Source organism: Musa acuminata, chromosome BXJ2-1 (genome assembly GCF_036884655.1).
Source record: "Musa acuminata AAA Group cultivar baxijiao chromosome BXJ2-1, Cavendish_Baxijiao_AAA, whole genome shotgun sequence".
Classification (NCBI taxonomy): Eukaryota; Viridiplantae; Streptophyta; class Magnoliopsida; order Zingiberales; family Musaceae; genus Musa; species Musa acuminata.
The window spans coordinates 1,436,477-1,456,062 of record NC_088338.1 but is presented as its reverse complement, the minus strand read 5'-3'; the positions used below and the strand labels follow the sequence as shown (position 1 = coordinate 1,456,062).

The 19,586-nt window shown below is 38.3% G+C and overlaps 6 protein-coding genes across 8 annotated transcripts in view; 1 reads left to right on the top strand and 5 right to left on the bottom strand.

Annotated features, from left to right (window-relative positions):
• Positions 1-1,992, bottom strand: part of LOC103988118 (calcium permeable stress-gated cation channel 1) — a 28,733-nt gene extending 26,741 nt beyond the window's left edge. Inside the window, exon 1 of one of the 2 annotated variants that reach the window (XM_065092013.1) lies at positions 1,702-1,992. The gene's annotated coding sequence lies outside the window, so the exon portion shown is untranslated. Of the gene's footprint in view, positions 1-1,407; positions 1,613-1,701 lie in introns of those variants that run through there. The other variant, XM_065092015.1, reaches the window with a different exon arrangement.
• Positions 1,993-3,195: 1,203 nt separating this feature from the next.
• LOC135597991 (uncharacterized) lies at positions 3,196-6,623 on the bottom strand. Of its 2 annotated transcripts, none has more exons than XM_065091505.1 (7): positions 6,454-6,623; positions 6,258-6,342; positions 4,986-5,052; positions 4,598-4,720; positions 4,431-4,514; positions 3,508-3,594; positions 3,196-3,410 (listed from the first exon to the last, which is right to left on the bottom strand). In XM_065091505.1, exons 2-7 carry the CDS (start codon positions 6,326-6,328, stop codon positions 3,324-3,326), a joined length of 519 nt encoding a protein of 172 aa, XP_064947577.1. In that variant the 5' UTR covers positions 6,329-6,342; positions 6,454-6,623; the 3' UTR covers positions 3,196-3,323. The 2 variants fall into 2 exon arrangements, with proteins under 2 accessions (XP_064947577.1, XP_064947578.1); XM_065091506.1 differs by having other exon boundaries at positions 6,258-6,338; positions 6,454-6,530.
• An 853-nt stretch (positions 6,624-7,476) lies between these two features.
• On the bottom strand, positions 7,477-8,224 carry LOC103988157 (oleosin-like). The gene has a single exon (XM_009406703.3). The coding sequence runs from the start codon at positions 8,129-8,131 to the stop codon at positions 7,625-7,627; it is 507 nt and encodes a 168-aa protein (XP_009404978.2). The 5' UTR covers positions 8,132-8,224; the 3' UTR covers positions 7,477-7,624.
• Positions 8,225-8,859: 635 nt separating this feature from the next.
• On the bottom strand, positions 8,860-12,491 carry LOC135598356 (histone chaperone ASF1B-like). The gene is made up of 3 exons (XM_065092012.1): positions 12,181-12,491; positions 9,499-9,614; positions 8,860-9,413 (listed from the first exon to the last, which is right to left on the bottom strand). Exons 1-3 carry the CDS (start codon positions 12,287-12,289, stop codon positions 9,075-9,077), a joined length of 564 nt encoding a protein of 187 aa, XP_064948084.1. The 5' UTR covers positions 12,290-12,491; the 3' UTR covers positions 8,860-9,074.
• Positions 12,492-12,876: 385 nt separating this feature from the next.
• Positions 12,877-16,565, top strand: LOC103988175 (small ribosomal subunit protein RACK1). Its single transcript, XM_009406728.3, has 2 exons — positions 12,877-13,842; positions 16,250-16,565. The coding sequence occupies exons 1-2, from the start codon at positions 12,967-12,969 to the stop codon at positions 16,346-16,348; spliced, it is 975 nt and encodes a 324-aa protein (XP_009405003.1). The 5' UTR covers positions 12,877-12,966; the 3' UTR covers positions 16,349-16,565.
• A 1,251-nt stretch (positions 16,566-17,816) lies between these two features.
• Positions 17,817-18,197, bottom strand: LOC103988183 (NRR repressor homolog 1-like). Its single transcript, XM_009406738.3, has one exon. It carries the CDS (start codon positions 18,195-18,197, stop codon positions 17,817-17,819), a length of 381 nt encoding a protein of 126 aa, XP_009405013.2.
• Between the last annotated feature and the right edge of the window lie 1,389 nt (positions 18,198-19,586).

The window sequence follows — 19,586 nt, the reverse complement described above, 5'->3', positions numbered from 1 at the left end:
TATTATGTACTCATAAATCTTAGCATAAATAGAAACAAAAAAAGAAAGCAATCTTTCATAGAGATGAGACAATAATGATGTAGAGAAAAAGTCGCCAATACAAAGATCTTCCATGTTTAACATTTAAGAAGCATATCCAGAATGTCAAAACTCAATAAGATAAGTTAGCTAAACCTAGAACAGCATAATTATCAGCCTCTGAAAATTTTCTTACACTATAGTTTCAAGAAACTCTTAATGTGATCTAGAGATATTTTTTTTGCTACTGAGTCATATTATGTTTAGGTTTGAGCTGCTGACACAATCAAATCACTTCAAAACTTTTGGTGATCAGTTATCGACACCATGTGGCTTCCAATTTAACGAACTTGCATTATAAATAACATCATGTTAACCTTATTGTCTATGTTGGTGATAATTTTAGATGACCAAACGTGTTCAAATCTGTGACAAGTAGAAAAAAGAACATTTTAGGTGGCAAAAACAGCATCAACAGTGACTTTTAACAACCAAGCAGACAACATCATTGTAGTCAAACTGTGATAGAGAGCACAGGAATCTTGCATAGAGAAAACAAAAATAATTAATTCAAAACTATATCAAATACCTTGGTGTCTAGTGATTGAAAAATATTATTTGCATAGATCCAATCAAGAGGCCCGAAAAATTAAATAATTACAATAAGCAGATGATCAAATTTATTGGTCAATGTTCCAAGGACTTCTCAGACATTTCATGATCTTTTTCCTTGCTGAGTTTATCAAGCTGAAATGCAAATCCATGTTTAAACGACACAAGTCTTGGAAATAGTTGATCAAGATCAATGGAACAACTAGGCCACATATAATAGTTGGTTTAGACGAACTTTAGAGCTCTAATGCTTCACCAAGCACTCGGAAATGAGGGGAAGCATAAGAAAATTAGACCCTAAATTGGTCAATCAAAATCATATGGGTCTTTAGGATGTTTGCTCAACTTCTGCTTAATTCGAGGAAACTTTCAGGTAGCAATAAGTTGGTCTTTCTTAATTTACACTAACTTAGAAGACCCAAGATACGGATAGAGAGGTCTATTTTTCCATATTGACCCAAATTAATCTACTAAAGTTCTAATGCTACATCAACAGAGGAGTTTTAAGTTGTTTAGCATTTAACTCATCGGACGCCAAAATATATCATATTTTCACTACGCATACTATCGATTCTTGAAGTAGTAGAAGGGACACTTTTGCCGTAAGAGAAGTTTAGCTCATCTAAATCTCGAAATTCCATCCGACCTACTTCTGATATCGACCAGCTCAACGGTATGAAGTAGTAGGAGTTCTCAGTAGACACCCACCAGGACGACCACCTGCACTTACAAACCCAAACCTCCAGAAAACAAATCAAACAGAGAAAAAGAAACGACCTTTTCCCATACATGAACTGCATAAGTCGACAAAAACTCTCTTCTTCCATCCATCCGCGGATTATATTTCAACCATGGCAGGCCGCCGGGGGGTAAACCAACACAAAGAAACTAGACTCTTCACAAGATAACGCGAACAACAAAATACTGATCCAACGCAAGAAAAGATTCGATCTTTAAATGAGGAGAAGAAAGAAAAAGACGCTGAGATTTGTTCTTCCTTCTCCAATAAATAAAAAGGTAAAAGAAAGAAAGGAAAAAAAAAAAAAAAGCGCAGCCATTGCCATAAATTACCTTTAGAGGAGCAGCATCAACGCCGACCAATCCAAGCAACAAGCAATCAGCGACTAATCCCTTCCCGACCACCACTCAGATTTGTTGAGAACCCCTAAAAGACCTTTACCGTCAGAATATTGGAGAACACTAGAGAGAAAGAGAGAGAGAGTTGTCAGGTGGGGTTGGATTCTTTGTGCTTCGGGTTAAGGCAAGCAACAGAAAGAGTGGGTTTTCGGGTGATGGATGGAAGCGATGGCCAAAAAGATGCGCCGGGCACGAGGAGGGCAAGGAAGGAAGAAGAGAGTAGAGAAACGGAGCGTCAGAGAGACCCAACGGTCGGCAATACGTGTCATTAAATAGAAGCCACATGAGAATTATTAATTCAATATTATTTAATAATAATTATTATTATTCCTAGAGTTTGGGTTATTAATTAATTGTTTTTGTTTCCACTTAAGCTTCTCTTAATTTAATTGATTTGAGGAAGTGGATATCTGTTTCGAAGACAATAAAATCATGTTTTATAGCCATAAATCCTATTTAATTACTAGTCGAGATTTGATTACCGCGCTTTGCACGTCGCATACACATGATGCATGGCGGCAGTCGTACACGCAACACGGCGGGTCATGTGACGGGGCCAATCACACGCCAACACGGCATCAAGCAATCCATCTTTAGCAATAATTAATGAAGATTGACGGTGGCTGATGACGAAGGCTAAGCCGTGTCGCGTGTCGGCAAGGAACAGCCGAAAGCTCCTCAAAGCACGTGCCGACATGTGGGAGATGGAGAACGTGTCTCTCCATCCTTCACACTGCGCTGCCGCTGTCGCTCCGTCGTCGGGGCTTTTATTCTTCGGGTGACAGCTGTGAGGCGAGGCCAAGGAAACGCTGCCACGCGGTCAAAGCGCCGGCGGCCCGCTGCATTACAATAGACTCGAACGTTGGAGCTCCCCATCCTTCGTCGCCATCGCTAACAACACATTTGAATGCTTCGGTTCTCTTCACACCACGTGGTGTGGTGTTGTGATGCGGAGATCAATGTCATTTTTTATTTGAATATAATGACAATTAACACTATATATATATGTAGAGAGAGAAAGACCATGAACAGTTCCAGCAGGAACTGAATCTTAATTGACATGAAACATAGAAATAAAGATCTACAGCAAATCCAACTCCTCTAAATGTATACAGATACATAACAAGAACATGGAAATACAAAATGTGTGGCCCATGATTTGATTTCTTTAGAAATGAAGAAAGTTCAACTTCTGCTCACCATCTTAATTCTCTAGCATTTGCCTCACAATCTCTGAAAAATCATGTTTGGAGACAACCTGCAAAGAATTTCTAGAGTCCAAGGTCTTGTGTGCTGCCAGTGGAAAGACAAGTGCATCTTGTATCATATTCAGATCCAAAATCAAATTAAACCCTTCTTGGGGGCAGAATCTCATACAATGATACAAAAGAACTTTAGAGAACCACAGTCCACAAGTCAAAACAAAAAGGCTAGAATTCAGGGACTGATATTCATAATATTGCATTTTTTTTGGTTCAAGAGCACATGGAGAATAACAAAAAAAAAATTGAAGATGGAGAACAATGTGCCACTTATGTTGATATCTATTCAATGCCTTACAAAGCATCTCGAGCTGCAATCCTACAGACGATTGCATCAGATTGCGAAGATATTGCTAATTCCTGAGGGGTTATCTTATAATGCTGGGGATAGAAAACAAGGGTAAAGAGCACAGTCAACATTTATTCATAGTGAGGATTGTACTGGTGTGATGGTATTAACCAAGAATGAAATATATACCTTTTGGATCTGTGCATTGTTGGCTCTCCCTTCCAACTCTAACAGATCAATCTCTTTGCCCTTTATAAGCTTCTCCACATCTTTCATCTAAGTACAATGAATACCTTTTATGTCATAACTCAATAAAATCATTGCTATTTATGTCATTTTGTGTAAAGCTATCATTTTAATTATCAAAAGAAAATAGTTATTGGTTGACAACATTTAAATGGTCCATTTCAGAGTTTGAATCATCAACCAAACCTTAACACCATGATTGTTTATGATTTTGAAGAATTGTGAAAGTGGAAAGGGACTACAGGATAAATGGGGGATGAATTCTAAAAATCATAGTAAGACCTCACCGTTCATTTTTTCTTTTTTTTTTGGGGGGAAAAACAGCTCATTAATCAATAGATTGCAAGCATATGGCAAATGCTATTAAACAATCAAAAGCAAACAAAGGAATTAGATAATTTACAAAAGTTTTCTTCAAAATGGCATCAGCATAGATCTTCTTTCTATGTAATATAAACGCATGTTTAGCATAAACTTGATGCATGTCAGGTTGATTGAAAACAACTTAGCATCTAATGTCCAACTTGAAATAATAGCCTTCCTGTTGGTTGCAACAGAAAAAAATGTCAGAATGAACAGAAATTGCAAACACAATGGATCTCAGGTTATGAGACCACCTAAAAAAATATAAATAAGGACATTGTAAGTTGTAGACAAAAACCAATTTTTATTTTCCAAAGTATTAAAATGGCAGAATCAGTATGTAGCCTCTTTATCCAAAATAGATGTATTAAAAAAGCTTAGTAGGATGGAATATAGTAAATACTTGAGCCACAAATGCTACTTAACAACCTTCTAAAGAAGGTTAGCTGTCGATTAAGTGATTCTATAAAACCAACAGAAACCATAGATGCTAAATTGTATACCTCATCATGAGATGCAGCAAAACGAGCTGCAAGAACATAGGTTGTGTCATCAGAAATTCCACATCTCTTTAATGATTCAGTTATCTAGCAAAAAGTACATTGAAGAATTGTTATGCGAACATCATAGGTAAAACAAAGAAAGTTGATCTAGAATATTAGACATTTACATGTTTAGATCCGGAGTAGTTATAAATAAGCTCAGAATGAAGAGTACGTGTTGTTAGTGATTCCCTTGATTTGGATACAAGTGCCTTATGAGCTGCAGCTAGAATGGGGAAAATATCTGGTATCTGTATAAACAATAGGTTCAAACGAAAAGGATATCAATTTTTCATGCCAGAGTTGCAATCACTCCCAAGTTAAAAATAAAATGAAAGAGGAATCCATGTAGATTAGACGGCATAAGCAACATCAAATATATGACAGCAAGAAGACTTACTGTGCATAAAGTTACATGATATGAGAAAATTTTGTATGCAATGAAAACCAGATTTTAGCACAAAGTTATTTGTAACCAGAGAAGCTTCATTTAACCAGAAGAGGAGAGGAACATACTAGTGATGCATTGAGCAGTGCTACTTCTGGTTCCAGTTTTCCAGTCTGCACAGAGTCCAGAAGTTGCCTGAAAAGTTTGGTCAAAAAGTAAATATCTTCCCCACCTTCAGTTATGTAGAGCATTTCCATGCATGTCACTCGATGTTCTTTTGCAATGAATCATGCTATCGATAGAGGAAAAATATATAAAACATCAACACAATATGAAGAAATATACGTATAATCAGTTTCAAAACAATGTCCACACCAGACAAACTATTTGATGCCAATACTGAAAAGGGTTATAAGTTCCTCATTTTAACAACAGCATAAAAATTGAAACTTAAAAAAATATTGTTGAGAAATTTACGACCATATAAAATGAAATAAGTAAAATCATACAGAAGTAACCCAGCATAAGAATCATTAGAAAGCCCATGACTATGCCTTTCAGCCAAACATTAGCACTCATCTAACATGAGAAGCATGAGCTCCAAAAATATTTGTCTACGTAAATCTCAAGTCCGTATTCTCACACATATTAATTCCCTGAAAATGAATAAATAGAATGTAAAACGTACAGTATTTCAATGAAGCTCCTTCCAATAAAACAATTGCTAATAAGGCTAGCACTCTGATCCTGATCCCTAGCATTTAGTGTTTTTGATGAAGCGTCATTAGGACCCAAACAAGTTGAACTTGGCCTGTCATAAGGTTCTGCAGAAGGTAGAGTATTGTTGCATTATTATATTTTTTTCGTTATTGGTAAGACCAGAGTCACATCGATCCACATTTAAGTCTGAACTAAGGCAACATTATATTAAGTTACCCATGGTAATGGAAACTTTTCTATCTAAGCAAGCCTACCCCATCATTCTGAACTATTAAATTTCTTTTCTCTTTATAAGTAGGCCCGTTAATCACAAATCTTTGGTTGCTCATACATCGCAGGTCAATGAGATAGGGAACAACTCCACAGTAAGAAACACCATGACATATTGAATATGCATCTATTAGAGCAACTTCTGTCAGTCTACTCATGCTTCCTAATTGATCGTAATGCACAATAGATCCTCGAAGCTCCCCCATTTAAAGCTTATTCAGATATTACAATAAAAAAGATGTTTCTTGTTCTTTTCCCTCTTAAAAATTAGCAAACTGAAGTGAATGTGTAGCTTAAAAGAAAGGAGTTTTGCAGTTAATTGCGTCGGGATATTGAAGAAGTTTCATATAGATGTAATACTGTTTACACGAGGCAAGATTAGTAAAGACGAAGAGAAAAGAAAAGAAGACCTGCTATTGGTGACGTCGGTGAAAAGAGCGAGGGAGAGGGTAGTGCTCCCGTTCACCTGGAACACCTTCATAGCTTCTTTCCTTCCTTCATGCATTCCCGGTACAAATCAAAACGAATCACAACCCAACATCGGAAAAAGAAAGGAAAAAAAAGTTCCACTTTCGCCTAAAGTCCGATGGAATCAAAGACTCTTACTTGCAGACGTCGGTCGTCGGCACGGGGAAGGCGCCGGCAGGGAGAGAGTTGGGGCAAGAGGCGGGGGTGGGTTGGGCTTCGGAATTAGGGTTTTGAATTAAGGATCGGGTAGGCAACTTACCAAAAAAGTCCCTATGATTGCTTCTTATAGGATAGCGGCCTTCTGGAATTTATGAGGGCCTTTTTTGCATCAATGGGGATAAGTGCTTATAGGTTCGTTTTTGGTTTTTTGGCTTTATTACATGATCGGCAGAGTTTAAGTGTAAGCATGATATGCAATTTCATATCTCGGTATGGATGATACGTATCGGATGTATGAATAATATGTATCGATCCGATGATATACCGATACGTAGATCGTTAACATACTACAGTACTATAGTGTTACATTATAACAGTGCTAATAGTAAAAAAATTAAAATTAAAATTAGATATATCGTTTGGTACGTCATTGGTGTACTGCTCGATACGCTCCGTACTGAACCAATCTCAAAATATCGGTACGATACGATAGTATAAATAATATCTTCTTTATTTTTATACCATTTATTTTTCTCTTATTTCATCTTTCTTCACTCTCCTTCTCCTCGAATAACTTAGTCATCATACAATATTTTGTTATGATGATTAACTTCAACCATCTCTTTTTTATTCTTATACTCTTTCGTAATCCCTTCTCGTATCATTCTCTATTCTCATTTTATTTGTAAGATGAAATGCTACAAAGAGGATTAAAGCTAATAAATTTATATCAAAATCATCATAAAATAAAAAATTAAATTAAATATTTATATCATATATATTTTCACATGGTGTAAAGCGATTCAAATAAACTATTTGAGTGTTTGGTAAATAATATATAAAAATTATTAAATAATATGTAACAAATGGAACTTTCTAACATATTTAATATTTATTAAAAGTAAATAACTAAATATATATATATATATATACTTCAATTAATAAGTACATATATATATATATAAATATATAATATTACAAAAAATTTATATGCCCTAAATATATAATAAATAAATAATATTAAAAGCTAAACCCCATCGTTGAAACCAAAGAAAGAAGAGACGACAAAGACAATACAAAGACCAGTCAACGCCACACCGAACACGAACCACACGCCGAGAAGCACGAACGAGCGCGCCTTCGGCTACTCTCAAGCCCCCGGCGCCGCGTCCTTCACCCGGCTCCTCGCGTACCCACCGTGCTCCCTCGCGTAGTCCGTCACGTCGCTCCGCCCGTCAGCGATCCGGCTGCGTGCGCAGTCCACCCGGTCCGATCCGGCCGGCTGCCGCCCCATGAAGTAGTTGTACAGCCACGAGGCGCCCGCCAGGGCCGCCACGCCGAACCCGCACGCGGAGAGGACAGCGGCGGACACGACAAACATCACGAAACCGACCGGGACCCACATCGGGCTCGTCAAGAGGACGATAGGGCCGAAGAAGGTGAGGACCAGGACGGCGCCGGCAAGGGTGAGGCCGGCGAGGACGAGGAGGATGCAGCCGGAGATGACGAGGGTGAGGAAGCCGACGACCTGGTTGGAGCTGGGTGCGTGGCCCTGGAGCCGGCGGAGGAGGCTTGGCCCGCCGGAGGTGGTGAAGGGGGCGGACCACTGGTGGCGCGTCGACACTGTCCATGGGCCGGCTGGCTGCCACTCCGCCATGGAAGCTGGTGGAAAATACCTTATTCTCCAGCCGGGGGCTGAGGAGAGTGTCTTATGAGGAGGGGAAGGTGGCGGAGGAAAGGGAAGGGATGATGAAACGTGTGGGGGGAATGCAGTCTGACCGGCTGGCATGCAGAAAAACACGTGGCAAGTGGTGTGACAAGGTTTGACTAATTACATATTATCCCTATCTTTAGTATTTTATTTTTTTATAATTTTAAAAATTATATTAAATTTTTTATACTCATAAAAATAAAATATTAATATCTTTATATAAAATTAAAAACAAATAAATAACTCAATATTATTTTAAAAATAAATCGAGATACTAAAGATAACTAATTATAGAAAATAATATATAATTAGTCTGATCAAATTTAAACAGATCAAACTTTCTAAAATATTCAATTTCATTGCTAATAAACGCATGATATGAATATAGTCATGAACAAAATCATTTATCAATAAATCATATATATATATATATATATATATATATATATATATATATATATATATATATATATATATATATATATATGAAGATAAGATTTCATTGACTTCCAAGTTTTCCAAGACAAAACATGGTTGCGTGAGAGTAAGCTGATCGTATACAATTCACTGCCACACAAGTCAAAGTGGTCGGATGAATCTGTCAATACGAACTGGGATCTGATAAAAAACAGAGAAGACCATAATTTGCATAATACATACAGTACAGATCAGGATACAAAATGAGCAGCTTCTTCCACGGCTGCAGGCATCACCTCAAATCACATTAGAAACGTGGCTCGAGTCAAGAGCTTAATCCGAGTTCCATCAGCCACAAGAACCATAGCCATCCACAAAAACCATTTGATGGTACACAGACACTCTCAGGTGAGCCAATTACATCGGCCAGATGACTACACCTTGAAGCTGTTGACAATCTACACACATGAAACTAACACTTGGGTTGCTGGACAGACTGTGGTTCCTCGCTGGTACGGTTTTCGGGCGACACAGGCGGCTGCTGTTGCTGCCCTCCGTTTTCGCTAGGGTCAGGATGGAAGTTGATGGGAAATTTTGTCACACGAGGCTTGTCGGCCAAGATATTCCGCTGAACTCTGTCGATCAAAACTGTCGGAGGAGGTTCTTCTCTGAGCTGCTCATCATCGTAGTCGTTGTTCACGTAGTAGCCCACTCTGATGAACTCCTGCCCCATGTAGGAGCATGTCAACAGTAGCACGGTGACGCCTATGATGTCTTCTTCACGAATCTTGGTTGGATCTGGTGGATCTGCCTGAAAGTTGGAATACAAGGAGTAAGTCACTTTCTTAAATCATGTGCATGAACCACTCTACTTTTAGTTCAGTCTCAGAAATTGCCTGGAAAACAAAGCGATAATTGCCAACATTGACAGGACCAACAAGCACACTCTCAAGCAGCTGGTCATAAGTTTCATCTTCTGCTGATCCAACGTATATGAGTTTCCACTCCAAATCTGAAGAGTTGAGCAAGAAACTAATTATTAATGCTGATGCTAAGGAAAAAAAAAATCAGGATATCAGAAGTAAAGTGCGTATACAACACCCACTCAAGATACGAAGATTGATATTAAAATAACGACATGCTTGATCAAGAATGCTAGAAATTACCAAAACTTTAGCTTTTGGAAAAGTCACTAACACAAATGTTCACATCTTAGCTACCCATTTTATTAAGAATCACCACATTGAAGGGTTCCCAAGACCGCTTTCATTCTATGTTATGCAACCTGAACTGCTGCACTGACCATCAAAACTGAATTGATCACAGACTTTCCACTAGCTGGGGCTTGTGCCTGTATCCATGTGGCACCAATTTCCTATTGAAAAGGTCACCATGGCCATTTTTTTTATTGCAATAGTCACCAAGGCGTTAATGACCATGATCAATGCCACATTCAACTTTTCTTAGAAGGGGAGCCAAGCCAATTCTGTCAGTCACTATTAGTTGTGAAACAAAAGTCACTCAGAATCTTGGGATCAATGGATAAATACCACTCAGACTACTTGAGCAACTAGGTGTAGAACATGGCACAATTGATATAATCAGGTAATCGAGGCAGAGATTGACAAAACTATTGATTCTGAACATGATAGACAAGTAAATAACTAGTCATTGACAACATGTGAGAAAAATAAGAAACTAATCTGAATTCCATCACCGAATAGTGAGAAAAATAACAATAATTAGCAGTGTTTAATTCAGATAATATATGTCAGATTGTCCACAACCACCACCAGAAGGCAATTTTCTGACCTACAATAATTTTGAACTCCAAAATAGTAAGAAACTTTTATCTAGCACCTTGCAAGCTATAGAAATTGATAACAACTAGATGGTTACTCTTACTCATAACTATTGATGTTAATTATAAACTATCAATATAGTATCAGAACGATTGAACCATATGACTAATGTACTTTAAACTGTATAACAAAAGTCAAACTGAATCAATTTGATATTTTAATGTGTAAAATATAATTATTGTTGAGTTTCTTATTTACCATTCAACGACAACATGATCTCACCAAAATCTTTCTCTAATGTCATGTGTTCTGCTTCAATCTTATGTTCAATAAGCTCGTTTGTTAGTATGAATATGCAAAGGGTTCATGTGGTACAGAAAGTACAACAGGACCTTATAATCACGGTAGACAAAGTGCAAACTGTTAGAAAAGCATAATGAGACTAACAAACCTTCACTCTTTCAACTCCCGGTGATATATATTAAAACAATGGTTTTGTTGATTGCATTATGTCAAAAGCTTCAAATGTATTTGAGAGGGCAAGCTTTGGCATTATGGTGATGTTACTCATTTACGACTTAAGTGACCAGAGCTTAAGTCATGAAAATAACATCCCTACTTGCATAATTGCATTAATGACGTTGCATATTGACCCTCCCTGCTAAATGATGCATTGGCAGAGTTTGATGCATCAAACCATCATTCTTTTGTTTTGAAAGCTTGAAGTCCACTGATTCAGACATAAAAAAGGAACTCTAGTAGGATGCATTAATGGCACACAAAGATGGGATAAAGTTTCTTATCATAGCCTATGTTGGTTTGTTGGTTATAGCTTAAACTTATTCACAACATCTAATCACACACATCAAACAGCAGGAGCCTTCTTAGGTGTGTTTTTCAGTTTCCTGTAAGTTTTGTACAAAGTACCTATCAATTCTATCTTACAAGATTAATTTAGGAATAGGGGGAAATCTGAACACCACCATAATGAAGATGAAATTTTACCATGCGTATAAAACCTACTAGTATCCAGAGTAGGTATTTTGCTCTAACCTATAAGAGCCACCACATAACCATGCACTAAAAGATATTTTTAAACCAATACAATAATCTGAGAAAAACATCTCATGGCTCCATACATTAGGAGGATTTTTTTAAAGAAAAATGTAAAATAAGGAAATGACTGCTTGGCGATAGGAATAGTTACGTAATATGTCAAAATCATGCTTGGAATGCATGATAACAATTGACCTCTGTGAAGCATAATATCTTCATGATTCCTTAATTGCATTAACAAGAAAATAATTTACACGTTCCTTTATCATTGATATACCAACACCTCCTTCCTACCTTGCCCTCTTGTGTCACATCCCGAAATCAATGTAAATCTAAGAAAAACAACAAAGTTGGGAACTCTGCAAAATACATACAGCGAAATAAAATACCTAGATTCTCCTCCCTCTTTCTTCTCACTCCATTTCCACATTCAGCATCAGCTAAAGCTCAAAGTTCAACTACAACACCCATTATACGGTTTCAAGTGAAGCTCTTTCTATAAACCCTAATCATCCTTCACTTTGAGCCCAGAGAAAACAAAAAAGAAACATGAAAAACCAAAGGACATCAAAGAGTTCATTCGTCAATCCATGACAAACAACAGTATGATACCAAAAGAAGCATCGAAGCCAAAACTTGTAATGAAGTCACAGTCAAGGTAGGATCTTTCATTCCCCTGTTCAAGTCTAAGGTTTTTCTTTTTTCGGTCGAGAACCATACCATCTTCCAGAGGAACCAAGCACTCGTAAGATATCTCGAACTGGAACGGGCTAAGGAACGCCGTCGGATTATCCAGGACGGTGACGTTCGTTATATTTACCGCACTCATGATCACAAAAATCCAGAGGATCTCGCCACAGCCGCCACCGCGGTCACCACCGACTGATCGGACCAAAACCCTAGAAATAAAAGAACTTCCTCAAACCCGCTGAATACAAGAAGAGGGATTGCAAGCTCGCAGGAAAGATTTGAAGGAAAGAAATCGAGCAGGCTATTGTTTCTTCGCCCGTGGGACCAAAATGGATTCAGGGTTCTACGCCAGCCCAGAGGCGGAAATAATGCATATAGTATATATATAGATATAGATATATATATATATATATATATATTTATATATATATAGTTACAAAACTATTTTTGCTAATTTCTAATTGTTGTTAGTTCCGGCTTAGAAGAGTGGCAATTATTTCTTGAATGATCGGACCGAACCGGGAATAACCGGGTTCGCATTATTTGGTCCGGTAGGTTAACTCCATTTAATTTACCGGTTCACCAATGCGCCCGGTTCAGTTAACTCCATATTCTTAAATACTGATGGGCTGAACCAAAGCGTCCATTATCGGCCTACAAACTCCGCTGAAGGCTCGTCTCGAACCAAACAAGCCCAATTCCCATCATATATAAAAGCCATCGCGTCTCGCCTCAGTCATTCCCTTCGAACCCTAGCCGCCATCCTCCTCCTCCTCCTCCTCATCGTACTCTCCGGCGAGACTCACCGTTGCTGAGATGGCCGACACCCTGGTCCTCCGCGGTACGATGCGAGGCCACAGCGATATGGTAACGGCCATCGCCGCCCCCGTCGACAACTCCGACATGATCGTCTCCTCCTCCCGGGACAAGTCCGTCCTCGTCTGGCACCTCACCAAGGATGCCCCCGCCGCTTTAGCCGACGGTTCTGGCGCCGGCTCTGCCTACGGTGTCCCCCGCCGCCGTCTTACCGGTCACTCTCACTTCGTCGAGGACGTGGTCCTCTCCTCGGATGGCCAGTTCGCCCTGTCCGGCTCCTGGGATGGCGATCTCCGCCTCTGGGACCTCTCCACAGGCGCCACCACACGCCGCTTCTCTGGCCACACCAAGGACGTCCTCTCTGTTTCCTTCTCCGTCGACAACCGCCAGATCGTCTCTGCCTCCCGTGACCGTACCATCAAGCTCTGGAACACACTCGGCGAGTGCAAGTACACCATCCAGGACGCCGACGCCCACACCAACTGGGTCAGCTGCGTCCGCTTTAGCCCCAACGCTTACCAGCCCACCATCGTCTCCGGCTCCTGGGACCGCACTATCAAGGTGTGGAATCTGACCAACTGCAAGCTCCGGAGCACCCTCGCCGGTCACTCCGGATACGTCAACACTGTTGCTGTCAGCCCCGACGGTTCCCTCTGTGCCAGTGGCGGCAAGGATGGGGTCACGCTGCTGTGGGACCTCGCAGAGGGCAAGCGCCTCTACTCGCTTGATGCTGGTGCCATCATCCACTCTCTTTGCTTCAGCCCCAACCGGTATTGGCTGTGCGCTGCCACCCAGGAGAGCGTCAAGATCTGGGACCTTGAGAGCAAGACCATTGTGCAGGATCTCAAACCTGAGACCACCACCACCAAGAATCAGGTAGCATGGGATTCTCTGAATTTCCTGTTGTTTGGCGTTTTTTATCTTCATATAGTGACCGGATATCTGTTTAGTTTGTAGCAAACCCGAAATGCTCATTATGATATGCTATTTATTTAATGCTTATTTTTGTATTGCTTTTAGGTTAGATGAGACTGTGGCATTCTTGAGCATACTATGAGATTTTCAATTTTTAGGAACATTCAAGATTCCTTTTGCTGCTATTGCCTACAGTGAACTGGAAACTAAGTCACTTCTAGTTCTTTTTGTTGCATAGGTTGATATTTTTCACTGCTAGTGTTTCTGAAGCTTCTTCATGATAAAAATTTCAGTTTTAAGTTTACTTTGTGGTCACTTGCGCCTATGATGTGCTAATTTATGATTGAGTTGATATTGTCATGTTGAATCACAGAAAATCATTTCTTATTTGCCGGAAAAAATGATCTGCTTTACTCTCAAATGTTTTTTCTTTTCTATTCACTAGCTGGTAAAACATATCTTAATTAGTCAAACTTGGTGTAAGGTATATCAGCATAGCTTCCTTTTTTCCCTGTCTTAGACATTTTCTCTGGCAAAACATAAGCTAAATAGTCAGGTGGAGTACCATAACTCAGTTTTTTGTTATCATTCTTGAAGTCATTCACAAAGTATGGATGATGTGCTTGATTGTGGAGATGAACTGTAGATTCGTCTTCTTCAGGGCATATATTTGGGGTTTTTAAGTGAAACTTTTATCCCAGATCAAGATTAAGTAGGATTCTATTAAAAGCAACCTCAAATGAAAGGTATTAGCTGTCATGAAGAATATTCTCTATAAATCAATCCAGAGAGATGTCAGCACAAATTGCTTCAGTAATCTACCAGAGTAAATCAGCCACAGTTCTGGACTGTTGCTTGAAAGTTCTTGTGTCCTTCTCAATCTATACGTGCTGAAATTGCTGCTGGTGACATACACTTTGTTGTATCTGATATCCTTGTCTTTTCTTTACAGTGAGTCAATAATCAACCAGCTTCTAGCTTCAAACCAATGGCTTTTGCCATATTGCAATAAGGTTTCCCATAATCTGCTAGTTGTTTTACAAATGAAATAAGTAATGTTGAGTTTTTTAATGCTAGTTGTCTCTATTTTAGGGTGTTTTGTTTGACTTGATTTGGTTTTGTCAGGTTCGTTCAACTGACAGTTTTTGTCTTGATCAATATCAGCAGGTTTTGATAGTTGACATATGGGTATAATTTTTTTATGAATGGTGTCAACAGGGTCTTCTAGAGAAAGAAGCAACTATTGCTTGCACTTATTGTGTAAATTATGGCATACAATCATGTATTAAACCACCACGATAACTAATCAATATCAGCAGGTTTTGATAGTTGACATATGGGTATAATTTTTTTATGAATGGTGTCAACAGGGTCTTCTAGAGAAAGAAGCAACTTTTGCTTGCACTTATTGTGTAAATTATGGCATCCAATCATGTATTAAACCACCACGATAACTACTTTAGATGGTATCTCAATGGTGTACGGTATGTAGACTTTGAGTTTTTTGTGCTAAACCTTAGACATGGATGCATGGCCACAACACAATATCATTAATATTTTCCTGAAAAGTTTGTGCTATAACTACATATCTGCTGATTTTTTACGATGATAAGGTGCAATCTGCCACCATGTCAGGTCTCATAAAATTAGCTTGTTAGGGAAAGTGAAGATGCTAATAATAACATGAAATCTTGACATTTGCCATGGAGTAACATAGTTGAATCTTCAATCTTGAAAAGTCGCAGTGGAGTGATAGCCATCCCTCAGCACTTTGTAACTTGTTTGGTTTTTGTTTACACTGAGAACCACTTTAACACAGTATTCTTAGTGTCGAAAGCTGGAACGACTGAACAGGCACTGTGGGTTTTGCAATAGTTAGGCTTCATACAATTTTTTAGTGGATGCTGATACAAACTTTCCAAGTGGATTAATTGAGTTCAAGTTAACCATAGTCATTTTGTGCTATATGTTAGCTGAACTTGTTTTCAATTGTGCACTGAAGTCATTTCCTTTAATGCCTGTAATGTTGTTTGTAATCTTACAGTATAGTACACACTAAATTTGATTAAGAAATGTCTATTTGGTTATGTTTGACTTGCAATTGCTGTTTTCAGGTCTTGTCTGGTAATTTCCCTTTTTAGCTTTTAATTATATGCTTACTATCTTGCATGTATTTTTTTGTGTTCAGAGTTTAATTTGGTAAGTCAAATTAGATGTTATCAATTACCTTTGTTCCTACAAGTCATGCGGTTAGATTAAGCTTTTCGATTAGAAATGGTTTTCTTCTGTCTACTATCACCAAGAGGCTTCATATTATTGCTTTAAATTATTGTCCAATTTGATATGTCATCCTTTACTGTTGCTGCAGATGCTGTACTGCACAAGCTTAACATGGAGTGCTGATGGTAGCACGCTTTTCACTGGTTACACCGACGGAACCATCAGAGTCTGGGAGATACGATACTAGACATGGAGGAGCTAATCCGAAACTTGCACTATGCTTATTTTTGCTTGGAGACAGACATAATGCTTGTTAGTTTTCGTTATTCTGATTGATATTTCTGGCAATTTAGTTTGTTGTTCTTTGGAATTTTAAGTAGCTCTTCGAAGCTATTCTCATTTGAAAGCTGTGATACAGTTCCTTTGATTTCATAGTAATTGCTATCATTAAATTATCTCGTCCACATACATTTTTGTGATACATCCTTGAGTGCAGCAATTGGTTTTCTACATAAATGTTAAGCATAATTAGTCTTTATGCTAGCGATGAGACTGGTAGGTTGGTGTCGTGATAGCTTGGTTGGCAGAAGAAATAGCTTCTGGAAGATTGGGCCATGTTAGGGAAGGAAACTCCACAGCGATGGTTTACTTTCCACACCGCTTCAAATACTGCAAGTTTTCTGCAATCAACAACGTGTGTATTAGGTAATGTGCCTTATGAGAAATTTAGCCTCCGTGCTATTATTTTTTGTTGAAACCCCAACTTTGGAGTTTTATTTTTTGGCACTAAGTCCAAAGCCATATATATATATATTTTTTTGTTTGGAGTCGAACTAATTACTTATGATCATTATTATATTTTTGTATTTAAAAAATTTATATTAAAAAAATTATAATTTTAAAAATAAAATGGATAATCTCATTTATCTTAAATAAAAAATAATTTTAATATTTTTTATTTTTATAGATTTAACACGTGGTATTTATTATGTAGGGCTTGATAGGGGCTTCACTAGCTTCATGGTCTGCAGCGCGAGCGCATGCATTCTTCCCTTTTAATGACATGGCATATATTCCCTTTTAATGACATGGCATGCATTCCCTTTTAATTTTTGAAAATAAAAATGTTCCACGAGAATTTCTTAAAATTCGAGTTTTTTTATAATGAATCTATTAAGGAAAAATGATGTTAGTGGTATGGATTTCTTTTAACAAGTGTCTTTAGATTCATCATCGCATAGGATAAATTTAAGATTATTCATGTGGAATCGATCGAAGATATTAGTTCAAATTCTATCAAAATCCGTTCTTATCCCTTTAAAATTCTGAAACTTGGTTCACAATTATTATTATTATTATTATTATTATTATTCGAGAGGGGATTAGCCCTTCTCAGTTGATATTTTTGTGTTCTGCTCTAAATCTTCTTTTTCTGCTTTTAGTGTTTAGTTTATATATATATATATATATATATATATATATATATATATATATATATATATATATATATATATATATTTATATATTTATCTTTGGCAACAAAAGAACAAAAACTTACAATTGGGAATCCATTAACAATAGCGACGCGATCTGTCGTATGCCAACAGATTAGACACCATAGAACAAAAACTACACATCAAACAGGCATATCTCATACGTTAATGGGGTTGAGAATTATATTCTCTTGAAGAGAAATGGAGGCTGAGTTGTCGGTATCAGAGAGAAAGACACAGATCTAAGCCACGACTCTTCCCTTCTTCTCCCTCCTCCTCCCTCTCCTCCTTCTTTCTCCTTTGCTTCGGAGGTCTCGACGCGTCGATCGCCGAGCCACCACTGCCTTCCTCTTCGTCCTCCTCCTCCTCCTCATGCATGAAGTCTTCCATCTCGAACCTCGGCTTCCAAACAGGCTTCGCCGCTTCCTTTCTCAGCCTCTTACGTTGGCTTCTCCTCAGGGAGTCTCTGATCGCTCTGATGTTCGCGATCAAAGCGTAGAACTTCTCCATCCCGTCCTCCTCTCGGTTGTCATCTCCTTCCCGACCCCCATCCGGTGACTCCGCCGGAGCTGATCTCTCTCCTCGTCTCCTCCCTCCTTCCATCCTCCTACGTAGAAACAGTCAGCCCCGTCCGTAAGTCGAGACGCCAAGAGAGAGGGTGTGAGTCGTCTTTATAGCGCTGGAGAGCGGAGGAGTGATGCGATTTGGTCAAATCTCGAACGTCAATTCGGGTGACTGCGTCAACTATCCTGCGCTCGACTTCATATGGTCGTCAGCGCAATGACGTAGGAAGCAGCATCAGAGGAAGCTCGCACTGACACCACAACAAATAAATAGACAAGGAAACCTTCCTTCCTTCTCTTGGGGAAGAAGACAAGGGTAGGGTGGGTGCAGATGGGGCATCATCATCTCATTCCCTTTCCAACTCCCCCGAGTCACATGAAATCATGGATCACCATCATTAAATACATGATATAACCTAAGATATTAGAGTAGATTGCGTGCCTCTAACAATCTTAGATCCTTTGTCCTATCAATAGTTGATGTGTTTTCTTTTTCTTCCTAAATTGATCCATTGATTCTAAACTATTAATCTAAACAATCGATTGATATAGGATTAAACTGAGCATTATATGATTCATTTATTAAAAGTCAAATAACGATGAATCCGAGATCGATATTAATATATATCATATGGATATCGATACGGTCTAAATATTTTAAGTTCAAACCGCAACACGACTTTGGTTACCAAATTCATTTTAGTTTAATATCATATCAAAATTCAAAAAATGATGATTTTGAATCAAATTGATCAAAATTAGATTGATATAATATATATAATTCGATTCTTTCTATTCTTGATAATTTATGATTTTATATATATACATATAAACTCTTACTCCTCTTGACTAATAGTCTTGAAAACAAACACTGTATGCAATGGCTTGATTCAGTACATAGAAATCTATTTTATATAGCAGTGAGTGATTGAGATAGAATATAATTATATGTATATTGAGGCAGGTGTTAGAACATTAGAAACCTTCAGGGAAAGAGATGCAGGTGGAAAGTAGTGGAATCGGTCAACGATCTATTTGTTTGTTTGTGGAGAGACGTGTGGCTGCGTAAGTCAACGCTTAAGTCATTCATAAACATCCAATCCGTTCTTTTCTCGTCACTCCCAAATTCAAACTTGCGTATTAGATTTTCTTCTTGTTTGTTTTTTTTTTTTTGCTATGCATAAAAATTATTGGTCATTAAGCACATAAAAATTATGTTTCTTTGTTGAGATAAGAAAATAGGGTGCCTTAATGACGTCTCCTTCTTCTTCTTCTATAGAGAGAGAGAGAGAGAGAGAGAGAGAGAGAGAGAGAGGAAAATGTCAACCAGAAATAAACAAGTTTTCTTGCTACATCCCATCGGCTAAAGAAGGAACACATTCATAAGAACTCATTTGCAAGATCCGAAGAAAGAATAATATATTCTTTT

Excerpts from the sequence above, each read along its gene's own strand:
- LOC135597991 (XM_065091505.1), bottom strand. The coding sequence starts at position 6,328 with ATGAAGGTGTTCCAGGTGAACGGGAGCACTACCCTCTCCCTCGCTCTT. Across the intron at positions 4,721-4,985 it reads CACTGCTCAATGCATCACTA|ATACCAGATATTTTCCCCAT; the intron begins GTATGTTCCTCT and ends TTGTTTATACAG. Across the intron at positions 4,515-4,597 it reads ACTACTCCGGATCTAAACAT|ATAACTGAATCATTAAAGAG; the intron begins GTAAATGTCTAA and ends ACTTTTTGCTAG.
- LOC103988157 (XM_009406703.3), bottom strand. The coding sequence starts at position 8,131 with ATGGCGGAGTGGCAGCCAGCCGGCCCATGGACAGTGTCGACGCGCCAC.
- LOC135598356 (XM_065092012.1), bottom strand. The coding sequence starts at position 12,289 with ATGAGTGCGGTAAATATAACGAACGTCACCGTCCTGGATAATCCGACG. Across the intron at positions 9,615-12,180 it reads CTTGGTTCCTCTGGAAGATG|ATTTGGAGTGGAAACTCATA; the intron begins GTATGGTTCTCG and ends TCAACTCTTCAG. Across the intron at positions 9,414-9,498 it reads ATTATCGCTTTGTTTTCCAG|GCAGATCCACCAGATCCAAC; the intron begins GCAATTTCTGAG and ends TCCAACTTTCAG.
- LOC103988175 (XM_009406728.3), top strand. The coding sequence starts at position 12,967 with ATGGCCGACACCCTGGTCCTCCGCGGTACGATGCGAGGCCACAGCGAT. Across the intron at positions 13,843-16,249 it reads CCACCACCACCAAGAATCAG|ATGCTGTACTGCACAAGCTT; the intron begins GTAGCATGGGAT and ends CTGTTGCTGCAG.
- LOC103988183 (XM_009406738.3), bottom strand. The coding sequence starts at position 18,197 with ATGGAAGGAGGGAGGAGACGAGGAGAGAGATCAGCTCCGGCGGAGTCA.